This window comes from Gorilla gorilla, chromosome 10, assembly GCF_029281585.2.
Source record: "Gorilla gorilla gorilla isolate KB3781 chromosome 10, NHGRI_mGorGor1-v2.1_pri, whole genome shotgun sequence".
NCBI classification, from domain to species: Eukaryota; Metazoa; Chordata; class Mammalia; order Primates; family Hominidae; genus Gorilla; species Gorilla gorilla.
Window position 1 is genome coordinate 127,260,726 of NC_073234.2, and position 17,166 is coordinate 127,277,891.

Genomic DNA, 17,166 nt, shown 5'->3' on the forward strand with positions numbered 1-17,166 from the left:
TTGAGCTTCTTGGAGGCCATAGGTTATTACTGTTCATCAAGTTGGGGAAGGTTTTGCCTATTATTTCTTCAAATATTCCCACCTCCCCCATCTTCACCCCTCTTTGGCTCTCCCATTACACATATGTTGGAACGCTTGACATTATTCTACAGGTCTCATTTTTCTTTAATCTTTTTTCTGTCTATTCTTTGGATTTGATCATTTCTTTCTATGTATTTTCATGTTCACTAATTATTCTGTCACCTGAAAATCTGTTGAGCACCTCTGTTTTTTTTTTTTTTTTTCCAAAACGGAGTCTTGCTCTGTCACCCAGGCTGGAGTGCAGTGGTGTGATCGCAGCTCACTGCAACCTCCGCCTCCTGGGTTCAAGCAATTCTCCTGCCCCAGCCTCCTGAGTAGCTTGGATTACAGCACCTGCCACTGTGCCTGGCTAATTTTTGTATTTTTAGTAGAGACGGGGTTTTGCTGTGTTGGCCGGGCTGGTCTCGAACTCCTGACCTCATGATCTGCCCGCCTTGGCCTCCTAAAGTGCTGGGATTACAGGCATGAGCCACCGTGCTCGGCCTGTTGAACACCTCTGATCAGTTTTTCATGCCAGTCATTATAATTTTTAACTCTAGAATTTCCATGTGGTTCCTCTTCATTTTTTCTGTTTCTCGGCTGAAAATCTGTATCATTATTTTTTACTTCGTCATCAGTTTTCTTTAATTCTTTGGATGTTTAAAATAGTTGCTTTTAAGTGCAACTACTTGCTCAATCTAGTATCTGCATCCAATCAGAGATGGATGCTATTGATTTCTCTTTTTCCTGAGCTTAGGTGACACTTTCCTGGTTTTTACAAGTCTAGTAATTTTGGTTGAAAACTGGACATTTAGATAATATAGCAACTCTGGATTCTGAGTTTCCCCCCCTGTGGCTTGTTATATTTACAGTTAATTGCTTAGAATTAAACCCGAATCTATTTTTCCTTTGGTGTGCTAATGTCTCTGCTTAGTTTTAAATTATTATTATTTTTTTCGAGACGGAGTCTCACTCTGTCACCAGGCTGCAGTGCAGTGGCACGATCTCAGCTCATTGCAACCTCCGCTTCCCAGGTTCAAGTGATTCTCCTGCCTCAGCCTCCCGAGTAGCTGGGATTACAGGCACCCGCCACCACGCCCAGCTAATTTTTGTATTCTCAGTAGAGATGGGGTTTCAAGCTGGTCTCAAACTCTTGACCTCGTGATCCTCCTGCCTTGGCCTCCCAAGTGCTGGGATTATAGGCATGAGCCACTGTGCCCGGTCAATTTTAAAATTTTTATTTTCAGCTGGGCTCAGTGTCCTACGCCTGTTATCCCAGCACTTCTTTTTTTCTTTTCTTTTCTTTTTTTTTTTTTTTTGAGACTGAGTTTCGCTCTTGTTTCCTAGGCTAGAGTGCAATGGCATGATCTCAGCTCACTGCAGCCTCTGCCTCCCTGGTTCAAGCGATTCTCCTGCCTTAGCCTCCCGAGTAGCTGAGATTACAGGTGCCCACCACCATGCTCGGCTAATTTTGTAATTTTAGTAGAGACGGGGTTTCATCATGTTGGTCAGGCTGGTCTAGAACTCCTGACTTCAGGTGATCCACCCGCCTCAGCCTCCCAAAGTGCTGGGATTACAGGCGTGAGCCACCGTGCCCAGCTAATCCCAGCTACTTGGGAGGCTGAGGCAGGAGAATCGCTTAAACCTGGGAAGTGGAAGTTGTAGTGAGCCGAGATTGCGCCATCGCACTCCAGCCTGGGCAGCAAGAGTGAAACTCCGTCTCAAAAGAAAATAAAATATTTTCATTTTTTCTTCCCAGCCTGGCTTTTGGTGGGTTGTCCCAGTATCTGTTTAACTTAGTTGTCAGCCAGTGATTTGGGCAGAGGTTCTCAAATACTTTCAGCCCCTGAGGCTTTTACCCTATCCTGATCAACTTACAGTCAAATGCTCTACTGCTGAGCTATACCCCCCTGATCAATGTGTATGTGGGTTTGGAGAAACTCTAAAAAATTGCTGCTGGCTCTAAAGTCTCCTTTGGTTTTCAGTTTTTCCTGGTTCTCTTAGGTATAATTTCCCAGTCAGTGATGGTCATGTGAAGAGCTTAACTCAGACTTTCTATGGCTCTGTTTCAGGATTTTCCCATTAAATTCTGGATGTTCTGCCCATCTAACAAGGACGACTGCCAAAGCTGTTCATTTCCATCCACATTCACCACTTTTAGCTGGTAGATCCATGAATTTTCTTCCTCACCCCAAATTGAGTCCACCCCCTAGAGCAGCAGAACTGCTGATTTTCATAGCTGGCCCCATGTTGGGAAAACTAGCATTGTCACCAGCTGACTGTGCTGTAAGCAGTGGGGATAGAGGAGTAGAAGGATGGCAGGATCCTAGGCTAGAAAGCTTACTATTTTTACCTGAACCTCTAGCAGATTTTTAAGAATCTGTACTTCTCAGTTTGTTTGATTTACACTGTATTGAAATAGTTCTTTTTGACAATTTTAATTTTTAACTTTTCCATTGTGGCGAGGAATTGCCTACCACTTCATGCTGTGAATACAAGAATTTCTATGCCTGTAATCCCAGCACAGGCATGGAAATTCTTGTATTCACAGCATGAAGTGGTAGGCAAGTGAGGCCGAGGCAGGCAGATCACTTGAGGTCAGGAGTTCGAGACCAGCCTGGCCAACATGGTGAAACCCTGTCTCCACTAAAAGTACAAAAATTAGCTGGGTGCAGTGGTGGGCACCTGTAATCCCAGCTACTCAAGAGCTACTCAAGAATTTCCATTTTTTCTTAGTTTTTGAACTTCAGAGAATGACTAGGGTCTGCCTTACTAGAGATAAAGGTAGGAATAGAGGACTAATGCCCAGGCCACTTCTCAAACAAGTCGTATTAGAATCCCCTTTGTGTCAGGTAGTTTTTTTGGTTTTTTTTTGTTGTTGTTTTGTTTGTTTGTTGAGATGGAGTCTCACTCTGTCACAGGCTGGAGTGCAGTGGCGTGATCTCGGCTCACTGCAACCTCCGCCTCCCAGGCTCAAGCGATGCTCCTGCCTCAACCTCCCAAGTAGCTGGGATTACAGGCGCCGCCACCACACCCGGCTAATTTTTTTATTTTTAGTAGAGATGGGGTTTCACCATGTTGGTCACGCTGGTCTCGAACTCCTGACCTCGTGATCCGCCCGCTTCAGCCTCCCAAAGTGCTGGGATTATGGGCATGAGCCACCATGCCCGGCCTGCATCAGGTAGCTTTAAAAAAATCTTCTCAGGTGATTGTGATGTGCAGTTATTGTTGAGAGCCAGTGGTTTAGAACAGTGTTTAGAAAAGCAAGCTTTCTCTGTAAAGGGTGATATAGGAAATATTTTAAGTTTTGCGGTCCCTGTGGTCTCTGTTGCAGCCCCTCAACTCTGTTGTTGTAGTGTGAAAGCAGCCAAAGACAGTATGAAAGCGAGTAGATGTGGCTATATTCCAATACACTTTATTTGCAAAAACAGGCAATGGCTGAATTTGCTACCCCTTGTCTTGGAGAATTCTCAAAAATGATTTTATTCCAAGTGTTTGTATCCTTGTTAATTTAAGGTAGTGTGTATATTTCTTAGCACAACCCAGCCTTTGCATTTGTCATTGATGTCTTTGAAGAATTAGTCTGTAATTTCCTTCAGTAGAAGTGTTTTAATTGACCATGCCTTCCTACCTTCTCCTTTGTCATTAAAATATGTGAGAAAAGGTGCCAGTCGTGGGCAGTCTAGTTGAAAGGTGTGTGTTAACTTTTTTGGCCCAGTTGGGCTCAGTGAAGCCTTAGCTGGCTAGTGTTTATGGCACCATCAACAAAGATGGAAGAATTAAGCCCGGGAAAAAGGACAGGAGGTATAAAAAATGGGGTCCAGAAATTCAGCTGTAGGAGAGCCTGGTAGTGGTTCTCCTACCTTCTGCAAAGTTCAGTGTCAAAACTCCAATCAGAGTCTCTACAAGTTGAACTTTCTTGGCTGTCCATCAGGTAGAGTACTAACTTAGTAAGTACAGTGGAGGGCCGGGTGCGGTGGCTCATGCTTGTAATCCCAGCACTTTGGGAGGCCAAGGTGGGCAGATCACCTGAGGTCAGGAGTTCAAGACCAGCCTGGCCAACACAGTGAAACCCCATCTCTACTAAAAATACAAAAATTAGTTGGGTGTGGTGGTGCGCAACTGTAATCCCAGCTACTTAGTAGGCTGAGGCAGGAGAATTGTTTGAACTCGGGAGGCAGTGAGGCCAGATCACTCCATTGTGCTCCAGCCTGGGCGACAGAGCAATACTCCGTCTCAAAAAATAAAAAAATAAGTACAATGGAGAATTTGGTCAGACAACTTATTTTTACATCCGAGGGGTTGGGCATATGGACTCTGATTATAATGAATAGTTCAGTAGAACAAATCTTATTTTCCATAGAGTCTCCTGTGAGTGTATGATTCCATTAGTTGAGTGGAACAGTTTTTACCACGATGCTTAAATTCTACTTCAACTCCCTCGTTCCCACTACTCTATTCCCCTGGGTCTCGTCAGATACTCCTAAGTCAAACAGGTCATGTAGCAGATAAGTGAAGGAAGTAGGCAGGTTAAGTGGGTAGGTTTGAGTTCTGTTTAGGAGGTGGTGAGTGAAGATGGAGCCTAGGACCTCTCTGATTGGGCAGTACTTGTTCCTAATCTTTATGCTGGGGCCTGGGCAGTTACCCTTAATAGATGGAAAGGTGCTTAGGGTAGGGGATGGTAGAGGACGCCAGAGCCATAGATTATAGCCTTGATAGTGCCCATAACTCACTGTGTGACCTTGATAAGCTCCATAATCCTGATGCACAGTTTTTCAGAAGGGAGTTTGTGTAGCGATCTTTTGGGTCCTCCTAACTCAATATCCCTTCATCACAAGGCTTTAGTCTGCGTTTCTAGGGATTAATTCCTTTCTAATCATTCATTCCATAGTTATTTACTGTATGCTGAGAACCTTTACCAAGAATTGGACACAGAAAGGGGTGGAGATGAAGACTTTCCAAGCCTGGCACATTCACTGGGTAGAGGCCTTGTTTTCATACCTGAACTTAGCCTGGTATACTAGCTGCTCAGTGACTGTATATTACATAAGCAAATATCCTATTCCTGTATACTAGCGAGCAGGATTCTTGTGCTACATATGGTCTATCAGATTTTCATTGCAACAAAACAACGTGAAAGTCTTATGGATTTTGATTTTTTTTTTTTTTTTGAGATGGAGTTTTGCTCTTGTCGCCCATGCTGGAGTGCAATGGCGTGATCTTGGCCCACAGCAACTTCTGCCTCCTAGGTTCAAGCGACTCTCCTGCCTCAGCTTCCTGAGTAGCTGGGATTACAGGCATGCGCCACCATGCCTGGCTAATTTTGTATTTTTAGTAGAGATGGGGTTTCTCCATGTTGGTCAGGCTGGTCTTGAACTCCCACCTCAGGTGATCCTCCCACCTTGGCCTCCCAAAGTGCTGGGATTACAGGCATGAGCCACTGTGCCCGGCAGGATTTTGATTTCTTAAGGTCTACAGTTGGTTTCTTATTTTACCTGTGGAACCCTGCAAAAACGAATTTTAGACTATCACAATTTAAATATGTGACGTTCTTGCCTGTAACCCCAGCTATTTGGGAGGCTGAGGCAGGAGGATTGCTTGAAGTCAGGAGTTTGAAACCAACCTGGGCAACATAGCGAGACCCTGTCTCTAAAAAAAGAAAAAAGAAAAAAATTAGCCAGATGCTGTGGTGTGTGCCTGTTTTCCTAGCTACTTGGGAGGCTGAGGTGGTAGGATCATTTGAGCCCAAGAGTTCAAGGCTGCAGTGAGAAGTGATCACACCACTGCACTCCAGCCTGGGTGACCCTCGGTCTTCTCGGCTTACTGCAGTCTCCGCCTCCTGGGTTCAGGCAATTCTCCTGCCTCAGCCTCCCGAGTAGCTGGGACTATAGGCACGCGCCACCACGCCCAGCTAATTTTCGTATTTTTTAGTAGACACGGGGTTTCACCATGTTGGCCAGGATGGTCTTGATCTCTTGACCTCATGATCTGCCTGCCTTGGCCTCCCAAGTGCTGGGATTACAGGCGTGAGCCCGGCCGAGACCCTGTCTCTTATAATAAATAAGTGAGTGAATGAATGAATTAATTAAATTCTTTTTTATCTAAAAGCATATGGCAACAGAGGCTAACATGCAATAGTTAGCCAAGAATTCCATTACAACTTTCATTAAACTGTAGAGGCTCTATCCTAAACTGTTGAAAGTTATTTATATCAGAAATATACTTACATAAGGAAATTGACAGAATATATCTGTACACAAAATGGTGCTGTTGGAAATTAGATGTTTACTATGATATTGATTAGTTACTATTTTTTTTGAACTTTTAAGTCTCAGTTTATTCAGTTATTCCAATAATGTAATCAACTTGTTCAGGGATATAGGCCTCTACAGCTTGGCAGCATATATCTGACTAGTCTTTCTAGAATCTCATAAAATATACTTGACCATTGTAGCAAAGAGGCATTTAGTAATTGATGCATTTTGAAAGAGTATCTTCCTCTCAGAACCCCCCAAAAGCATTGATTGTCTATGGGAATGTACCTTATAGATGAGCTGAATAATTTCCTTTTATCCTGAAGTCTTTGCTTTCTTGTTGGAAAATTGGAAAACAATGTCTGAGTCATTGTCATTTAGACAAAATGTCATAAAGCCCTGTAGAACACAAAGTTCTGCTTATCAGATTCTCTTAGAAGATGAGCTGTTGAGCGACAGGTCTTCTGTTGTCCCATCTCTGCTTATTCAGTTTGTTAACTGGGGAATCATTCTCTGTCCTCTCCCTTTTTTTATATTAATAGGAAACTTCCATTTTAGAAGAATACAGTATCAATTGGACTCAGAAGCTGGGAGCTGGAATTAGTGGTCCAGTTAGGTAAGAGATCCATATGAGAAACTATGGCAAATTGTTGGCATGTGCAAACTCTGAGAAGGGCCATTTGAAATACATCTTGAATTAGACACATCAGGTGTGCCAGATTTGAGGAATAGGCTGAATTTAACAAGTACAGGTTTTTATGTTAGGCTTTTTCTCATGTATTTAGAAATTAGTTAAGAGTGACTGAGTCGCATGGTCTTTTTATAGAGTCATTTAAGATGTCGAGACTGGCCAGGCGCGGTGGCTCATGCCTGTAATCCCAGAACTTTGGGAGGCTGAGGCAGGCAGATCATGAGGTCAGGAGATGGAGACCATCCTGGCCAACATGGTGAAACCCCGTCTCTACTAAAAATAGAAAAATTAGCCAGGTGTGGTGGTGGTTGCCTGTAATCCCAGCTACTGGGGAGGCTGAGGCTGGAGAATCACTTGAACCAGGGAGGCAGAGATTGCAGTGAGCTGAGATCATGCCACTGCACTCCAGCCTGGCCACAAAGCGAGATTCTGTCTCAAAAAAAAAAAAAAAAAAAAGGTGTCGAGACTGTGGGGCCATTGTGAGAGTCACCTGTAGCCAGCTGAGGCTATTATTTTTTCATTGACCCACAGCAGCAAAAGCATGGCTTAGAAGCTGAGGCCTGAGCATTGGCTGCTGGGCAGAGGGGTGAGATGCTTCTTTCCCCCACCTGCTACCCTTGGGGGCAAGTTTGTTCTGGATGCACCTGGCCATATCCTTGATGAGAAGTACAAATCTCAAAGAAAAAACTTGTTAAATTAGTTTTCGTTCTAACATATATGATCTCTGATTGATTTTTTTCTCCAAATCTAGAGTCTGTGTAAAGAAATCTACTCAAGAACGGTTTGCACTGAAAATTCTTCTTGATCGTCCAAAAGCTAGAAATGAGGTATGCTTTATTGCCTCGACTTAATTAAATAGTTGAAGTGCCTAAGAATTGTTCTTTTGCAAGTAAGGCAGCTTCCTAGAGAGAATACAGTGATGCATAAAAAGTTTTATGTCCAAACTTTACCTCTCTTCCCCATTCATGCTATCTTAGTAAAGTAGTCCTAGATCTGTCAGTATCAAAGGCCATTGAGTCCTTTCCTTTCAGCCACCTCTTGTTCTTTTAAAATTAATGTGATTCTTGTACCCTCATGTATTCAGGTTTACCTCAGTTTTGCTTATTGAAGAAGGTACTTAAAGGTACTTAAAGGTGGAAATAAAATAGCACGAGGAAGAGTCAGGTGAATGGTGTATAAAAGTGATGCTACAGGAGGACTCTGAGGATGTTTCTAGTTTGTTTCTTCTTTTTGAGACAGAGTTTCACTCTTGTTGCCCAGGCTGGAGTGCGATGGCGCAATCTCGGCTTACGGCAACCTCCGCCTCCCGGGTTCAAGTGATTCTCCTGCCTCAGCCTCCCGAGTAGCTGGGATTACAGGCATGAGCCACCACGCATCTTTTGTATTTTTAGTAGAGACAGGGTTTCTCCATGTTGATCAGGTTGGCCTTGAACTCCTGACCTCAGGTGATCCACCCGCCTCGGCCTCTCAAAGTGCTGGGATTACAGGCATGAGCCACCATGCCCGGCCTTTAGTTTTTAAAAATATACATTGGGTTTGTTTTTGTTTCCGTTTGAAACCGAGTCTTGGTCTGTCACCCAGGCTGGAATGCAGTGGCACGATCATGGCTCACTGCAGCCTTGACCTCGTTAAGCTCAAGTGATCCTTCCACCTCAGCCTCCTGAGTAGCTGGGACCACAGGCATTTGCCACAATGCCTGGCTAATTTTGTTTGTATTTTTTGTAGACATGGGGTTTTGCCATGTTGCCCAGGCCTGGGCTCAAGCGATCCACTTTGGCCTCCCAAAGTGTTGGGATTACAGGTGCGAGCCACTGCCCCTGGTTATACATGGGTTTTAAATTATCTGGATATGGTAATGACATTCTAATAACATGTGCAATGAAGGACTTCTTTTGCATAAAGAAATGCCAATAATTTCTAAAATGAAATGAATTGTTTGCCAGATTTTCATTTGCAAATAAATGGAACAGTAGGAAGTAAATCTGTTGGTGAGTTTTTATTCATGGAAAAAGCATTAAGGAGATAATCTTTGAAAACACTGGGTTTTTACATCATTCTGAGTGATAAAGTTTTTATTGTAATTAGCTTGTACCTAGTATCGTCAGTTTTTGGAGAGAAAATGTTGGTATCCCCTACCTATTGATACATTTCCTCTGTTCTCTTTAAGGTACGTCTGCACATGATGTGTGCCACACACCCAAACATAGTTCAGATTATTGAAGTGTTTGCTAACAGTGTCCAGTTTCCCCATGAGTCCAGCCCTAGGTAAGACTACACAGTGTCATCATCAAATGTCCACATGTAGGCCAATGTGTAGTGGAGCTGTCCTCTCTTTTATGTGCTCCCTCCCCTTCCCTCTCCTTCTTCCTCCTACCCTCCCTTCCTCTGCCCTTCCTTCTCCCCCTCCCCCTCCGTCTCCCTTTTTGTAATTTGGAAAATGTCAAGCATTTGTAAAAGCAGACACAATTATGTAATGAATCCTCAAGTTCTCATGATCCATCCTCAACAGTAATCCTCTCGTGGCCAGTCTAATTTCATCTGTGCCCCTACCACTCTTCAGATCCCCTGATGATTCTGATTACTTTCTCATTTCAAGAAAGCATTTAATGTAGAATTTAAACAGATTCTATTTCAAATCAGTGAAAGGGGCCCAAATATTATTCTAGGCAGAGTCTTAGAGGGTGATAAAACAAAAAGCCTTTATTATTGCTTAGTCTAACTTTCCTTTTAAAGAAAGAAATCAACATTATTCTTTTAGTTACCAAATGTTTGGCAAGCATATTGGGTGGCATTCTAAGTCTCTTTGATAAAATTCAAAATTAAATAAGGTATGGTTTTTTTTTTGGAAGACTGAGATGTAAACCCATCATCATAGCAGTGCAATAGGCACTAAGGACAGGCATCCCTAAAATATTCTAAGCTTACAAAGGAGAGGAGCTGCTAACTATAGTCTGGGAGGAGAGGTGTCTCACAAAGGCTGTGTGGAAGCTAGGACTTGAAGGAAAGGTAGGAATTTTCCAGATGGAAAAAGAAGATAGAATTTTAAAAACAAATGGGAAATCAAACAAATGGGAAAAAAACGATTGTTTTTCACAACTGTGCTCTGTTGGTGAAAGCATTTGGATGGAAGCTGGAAGCATATATGAAAGAATGGTAGCCAAAAATCACATTAAAATTTTTTTTTCAGAACATGAGAATTTTTGCTCTTAGTAACTGTGTTACCCTGGACTTAGGAAGTTGTTACACACTTTGTAGATGCAGTATCTTTAGGTCAGCTTCTTAATGTTTCAGGGTTTTTTTGTTTCTTTTTCTTTTTTTTTTTTTTTAACTTAACAAAATCAAATGCTTTCAAACAGGGCCCGACTCTTAATTGTAATGGAGATGATGGAAGGGGGAGAGCTATTTCACAGAATCAGCCAGCACCGGCACTTTACAGAGAAGCAAGCCAGCCAAGTAACAAAGCAGGCAAGTTAACCCCAGGTACCAATCAAACTGCCAACAAAGTTGGTTAACAAGCGCAATTTCATTGGGGGGAAGAAAAGAAAACTTAAAGAAAAGCTCTATTTGACTTCTCATTGCCTGCTTTGTTATGTAATCAGAAAAGATGTTTTGACAGGAGAAATGTGACCCCTTTTATACTTGGGGGTGGGGGTACTGTGTTCTTAATTGGTTGTCAACTGTTTCCTGAGGCTGCTGTGAGATTTCAATAAACTCTGGAAGGAAGGCGATCTTAACTGCTTTGTAGACTGCAGTTATCTTTAGGCATGTAGCTACCAAGTACTGTTATTGGACTTTGCGATAAAATGCTGCTGATACCACCTGAAAGATTGTATGGTATAAAAATATATTTTAAGAGAATTGTACATAAGATGCTTCCTGCATGTGAGCCACCTTTCTGTGATTTCTTCAGATTTAATAATATCCTAAGATCTTTGTAATTCTGGATTATTCCTGGTTATATTCTATGTTGACATCACATTTTATTGCTGTAGAAATGATTTATGTCACAAACAATACTAGGAATCCAGCTGATAATCACTTCTTGCAGAGGTGAAAAGCTAAACCCTCAAGGCTTATCTTCATACCAGGCAAGCAAAGCAAAGAGAATTAGGAAGCACAGCCCAATTGCTTCTTAATAAAAAGTTCTTCCAAGTTTCCCATGAACCTTAAGCAATTTTGGATGCCTCCTTTCTGGTAGGGAGGAACTGATACTTGGATTGCTGAGAAAATTCTATATGGAGAGTTAAAGAACAAGTAAAATCTGTTCTTTCTGTTTGATTTTTAAAATTATACCTTTAATTTTTTCAAATATTAGGAGTAAAGGATGAGCTCTGATAATCTTCTATAAAATAAAACCCCTTCAAATCCACATAAACAGGCAACATTTTCAACAAGCATGATGAGCAAAATGAGTTTCCAGTATTAGTTGGAAAAACCCAGTCAGCTGATTTCTTGACCCTCAGCTCCCTGGAGAGTGCCATTCTTGTCTGAGCCAGGCGAGCCTGCCGGTAGCCCTGCTGTGGGAACTGCGCCTGCTGACCATTGCTCAGCTTAGGTGTTTCTTCTGCAGTGTCTGTCATACGTCAGATGAATGAAAGTGGGAGCATTTCATTTTTCCCATTTCTTACAGGATTTACCCATCAGTTTATTCTGACAAAGAATTGCTGTACCATCATATTTTTCTTTCTGTTTGACAAAATACAAGTTGCAGTTAAACTAAGCTTAATCCATTCTGTTTCTTGGTATTCCAAGTTTTTCTTAATTTCTGCTTTAAGATTGAAACTGAACGCAGTCTTAATGAAGGCTTGTTTTTTAACATCCTGAGTTCTCTACACCAGGTGTATTAAAGAGTGATCTTTTCTAAGAAGTGACTGTTCCATTGTGTCTTTTTTCAGATAGCTTTGGCTCTGCGGCACTGTCACTTGTTAAACATTGCGCACAGAGACCTCAAGCCTGAAAATCTGCTTTTTAAGGATAACTCTTTGGTGAGAAGACTGTTTTTCTGCATTTTAGTGCTGCTACTCTTAACATAGTTCAGGAGTGGGTGTGTTTGGAGCGCTCTGAATTCATGGTGAAAAAGCTTTAAACCAAAGTGCTTCGAACAGCTTATTTCTTCAACTTGTTCCCTTGCTAGAGGCTCAGAGAAGCTGTACTACTGTACTCCCGGCATTGATAATGTTGGATGATACTGATATGTATTTGTGGGACTTAATGATTTTGGATATTATTTGGAGGACCTTTGGGAAGGGGCAGGAATCTGTATGCTGTTATATATTATCTCGTTTCATTTGCTGTTTTCCCTTTCAGCTCTGTCCCCTGCCCCATGTCCCACCAGATAAGTTGCTGTGTCTATCATGAAGCTTATGGCAGATATTAAAAGTGAAGTAGCATCCCAGATTGATGAGAGGTGATGGGCTTATAGAGTGAAGGGTCCCTAGGCCAAGACCTTGACGTTAGTGCTGCCCTTACAAGTTCTAAAGCAAAAATAGCTGTGTGAGTGGGTAGGAATTCCTTACTTCTGCATTACTAAGGACAGTTCCTCAGTGTGAATCATTGTCTCCAGACCTGGGGACATGTTATTTTCATAAGTTCGCATCTCAGCCAGAAAGAAACTTGTTAGATCTCAGGGTAACATGTCTTGCACCTGGATTTTCCTTTAATGTTTACTGAGCACTCTGGAGCAGTGACTCCTTTTTTTTTAATTTCAGGATGCCCCAGTGAAGTTGTGTGACTTTGGATTTGCCAAGATTGACCAAGGTGACTTGATGACACCCCAGTTCACCCCTTATTATGTAGCACCCCAGGTAAGCATGTGCAGTTTCTGTCCTAAGATCTGTCACCAAGCTGCCCATCGACTCGTGTTCCTTCTATTCTACAGCACAAGTAGGCATATATTACAGATGGGAGGGGGAGAACTTAGCTTTAGAAACCTACAGATTGCTTTATTTGGTGTAGATCTTTTATTCTTTTAAAATCAACTTTAGCCAGGTGCGGTGGCTCACGCCTGTAATCCCAGCACTTTGGGAGGCTGAGGTGGGCGGATTACGAGTTCAGGAGATGGAGACCATCCTGGATAACACGGTGAAACCCCCTCTCTACTAAAAAAAATATAAAAAATTAGCCGAGTGTGGTGGCGCACACCTGTAATTCATGCTACTCAGGAGGCTGAGGCAGGAGAATCGCTTGAACCTGGGAAGTGGAGATTGCAAGGAGCTGAGATGGCACCACTGCACTCTAGCTTGGGTGACAGAGCGAGACTCCGTCTCAAAATAAAATAAAATAAAATAAAATAAACTTTATTGAGGTATGATTTAGAAGTATGATTTACATACAGTAAAATACCTCCACTTCAAGGAGAGTTTGATGAGTTGTGACAAATATATACCCCATATGGCGACCACCACGTTGAAGATGTGGAACACGCCCCTCACTTCACAAGCTGCCTGTGCCACTTTGCAGTCAGTCCCCTCCCAACTTAACCCCTGGCCCTAGGCAACCACTGACATGCTTTCTGTCATTATTGGTTAGTTTTGCCTGTTGAAGAATTTCAGAAAAATGTAATCGTGGACTTTGTATGCTTCATTTCTTTTGCTTAGCATGTTTTTGAGAATCGTCCATGTTCCTGCATTTATCACTCGTTAATTCCTTTTCATTGCCAAGTAGTATTTCATTATATACCTAAGCTGCATTTGTTTTTTCCATTCACTGACAGGATTTTGGGTTGTTTCTCATTTTTGGCTATTATGAAGAAAGCTGCTAGGAACACTTCATTTACAGTTTTTGGGGGACATGTTCCCCCATGCCCATATCTTTTTTCCAAAATGGCTATACCATTTTATGCTTCTACCAGCAACGTATAGAGTTCCAGTCATTTCACATTTTTACTAACGCCTCATGCTTGTTGCTTGTCAGCATTTGTCATCTTAGTCATTCTGGTAGCGAGCAGAGTATTACTTCATTATAGTTTTAATCACGACATTGTCCTGATGGCCACTATTTTGGAGCACTTTTTGTACATGTGTATTGGCCATTCTGTTGTAAGTATGGGCATTCATCTTTTGCCATTTTGTTATTGTTGGTTTCTTGTTAAAGAATTGAGGTATAAGAATTTTAAAATATTCTGGACACAGGTTCTTTGCCATATGTATGTTGTATTCTTACTGCTGCTGTAACATATTGTCACAAACTTAGTAGATAAAAACAACAGAAATATATTATACTTCTGGAAATGAGAAGTCTGAAATGGTACTCAGTGCTATAATCAAGGTGTCAGCAGGGCTGTGTTCCTTCTGGAGGCATTTCTTGCCTTTTCCAGCTTCTAGAGGCTGTCTACATTATTTGGCTTGTAGCCTCTTCCTTCATTATCAAAGCCAGTAGCATAGCATCTTCCAATGAATTTCTCTCTCTATGACTTTGACCCTCTTGCCTGCCTCTTATAAGGACCCTACTGATCACATTGGCCTTACCTAGATAACTCCCCATTTTAAGATTCTTAACTTACTTGTTCTGCAATACAAGGTAAAATAATCCCAGGGATTATAACATGGACATCTTGGGGGGCCCATTATTCTGCCTTCCATATATATATCATGAATATTCATCTCAGTCTGTGACTTGCCTTTTAATTTTCTTAATGGCCTTTGAATAGCAGAAGTTTTGAATTTTAATGAAGTCTGTTTCACCATTTTTTTTTAATGCTTAGTACTTTTTGTTCCTAAGATCCACAAGCATAAATATTTTCTCTGATGTTTTCTTATAAGACGTTATAGCTTTAGCTTTTACATTTGGGTCTGTAATTCATTTGAGTTTGTGTGTGTATGAAATGAGAGACCAGGTTCTTTTTTTCCCCCTTAAGGGTGTCAAGTTGTTGCAGCATCATTGGTAAAATGTTTTTTACAAATCATCATTTGTAAAAGGATTTGTAAAAGGATTGCATCATTGAATTGCAGTTTTTTGTTTGTTTGTTTGTTTGTTTTTGAGATGGAGTTTCATTCTTTTTGCCCAGCCTGGAGTGGTGCAATGGCGCGATCTCGATTCACTGCAACCTCTGCCTCCCGGGTTCAAGCAATTCTCCTGCCTCAGCCTCCCAAGTAGCTGGGATTACAGGAGCCCGCCACCATGCCCGGCTAATTGTTTGTATTTTTAGTAGAGACGGCGTTTCACCATGTTGGCCAGGATGGTCTTGATCTCTTGACCTCGTGATCCGCCTGCCTCGGCCTCCCAAAGTGCTGGGATTACAGGCATGAGCCACTGCGCCTGGCCTGAATTGCAGTTTTGTTGAAAACCAGCTGGCCATATATCTGTTGGTCTTTTCTGGATTCTATTCTGTTTGTTTAATATATGTATGTGTCTATAGCAAGAGCATCTGCATTATTGTAGCTTTATATTATATCTTGACTTCAGATTCATTCTTTTTCAAAATTGTTTTGGCTATTCTAGATCCTTTGCATTTCTCTACATTTTAGAATTCACTTCTGTATAACAGAAAAGCCTCCTGGGATTTGACTGGGGTTGTATTTAATCTATAGGTGAATTTGGAGAGAACTGGTATCTTAACAATATAAAAGTCTCCCAATCGATGAACAAGGTATATATCTCTCCATTTGTTTAGGTCTTTAATTTTCCTAAAAAATGTTTATGCTTCTTAATGTTACAGGTCTTGCACATATTTTCTTAAATTTATCCTTAAATTTTGTTTTTGGATGCTGTTGGAAATGATATTGTAAAACATTTCAGCTGGGCGTGGTGGCTCACGCCTGTTATCCCAGCACTTTGGGAGGCTGAGGCAGGTGGATCACCTGAGGTCAGGAGTTCGAGACCAGCCTGGCTGCCATGGTGAAACCCCATCTTTACTAAAAATACAAAAATTTGCTGGGTGTAGTAGCCGGTGCCTGTAATCTCAGCTACTTGGGAGGCTGAGGCAGGAGAATCTCTTGAACCCAGGAGGTGGAGGCTGCAGTTAGTCGAGATCATGCCATTGCACTCCAGCCTGGGTGACTAGAGTGAAACTGCGTCTCAAAAAAAAAAAATTCATTTTCTAATTTTAACTAGTTTATAGAAATACTAGTGTTTTTTTTTTGTTTGTTTTGGGTTTTTTTTTTTTTTGAGATGGAATTTCACTCTTTGTTGCCCAGGCTGGAGTGCAGTGGCACAATCTCAGCTCACTGCAACCTCTGCCTCCCGGGTTCAAGCAATTCTCCTGTCTCAGCCTCTGGGATGACAGGTGCCCGCCACCACACCTGGCTAATTTTTATATTTTTAGTAGACACAGGGTTTCACCGTGTTGGCCAGGCTGGTCTCGAACTCCTGACCTCAGGTAATCCACCTGCTTTGGCTTCCCAAAGTGTTGGGATTACAGGTGTGAGCCACTGCCCCCAGCCATACTAATGACTTTTTTTTTTTTTTTTTTTTTTTTTTTTTTGAGATGGAGGCTTGCTCTGTTGCCCAGGCTGGAGTGCAGTGGCGCAATCTCGGCTCACTGCAATCTCCGCCTCCCAGGTTCAAGCGATTCTCCTTCCTCAGCCTCCCGAGTAGCTGGGACTACAGGTGCCCGCCACCACGCCTGGCTAATTTTTTTTCATATTTTTAGTAGAGACGGGGTTTCACCTTGTTAGCCAGGATGGTCTCAATCTCCTGACCTCATGATCTGCCCACCTTGGCCTCCCAAAGTGCTGAGATTACAGGCGTGAGCCACTGCACCTGGCCCATACTAGTGATTTTTGTATATTGACTTTGTGTCTTGGGACCTTGCTAAATTCATTTATTAAATCTAGTAAATTTTTTGTAGATTTATTAGGATTTTCTTTTTTTTCTTTTTCTTTTTTGAGAGCCTAAAAGTGGGCATGCCTCTTCTGTTGCTCGGCCTTTAGTGTTGGGTTTGAGGGTTAAATCAGTCTACTCAAAAGTTGAGCCGAGTGTGAGTTTTGTTGTTGCTATCGTTGTCTTCAGTGCCTCAGTGGCATGGGATTCCTGTTTTGTTACCTTATGGTTAGGTGGGATCTGAAATGCCATTTTTTTTTAAATTAAAAAAAATTTTTTTTAAAAATATTCCACTTCTACCCTCAGTCTTGGCCTTGCTAGTGCACCTGTACCTCAGAGGGGATCTCTCTTTACAGTCTTGGCCCCCACTTAGCAATAGATTGCTGTCAGTTACTGCTTGGT

The 17,166-nt window shown here is 42.0% G+C and overlaps 1 protein-coding gene across 5 annotated transcripts in view; it reads left to right on the forward strand.

The window, feature by feature from the left end:
* Positions 1-17,166, forward strand: part of MAPKAPK5 (MAPK activated protein kinase 5) — a 51,320-nt gene that overhangs the window by 16,230 nt on the left and 17,924 nt on the right. For 2 of the 5 annotated variants that reach the window (XM_004053909.5, XM_019038655.4), the window contains exons 2-7: positions 6,857-6,930; positions 7,757-7,832; positions 9,173-9,270; positions 10,362-10,470; positions 11,901-11,990; positions 12,714-12,809. In XM_004053909.5, the coding sequence (XP_004053957.1) occupies positions 6,857-6,930; positions 7,757-7,832; positions 9,173-9,270; positions 10,362-10,470; positions 11,901-11,990; positions 12,714-12,809 (543 nt within the window). Of the gene's footprint in view, positions 1-4,951; positions 5,041-6,856; positions 6,931-7,756; positions 7,833-9,172; positions 9,271-10,361; positions 10,471-11,900; positions 11,991-12,713; positions 12,810-17,166 lie in introns of all 5 variants that reach the window. The other 3 variants (XM_063694366.1, XM_063694367.1, XM_063694368.1) reach the window with 2 other exon arrangements.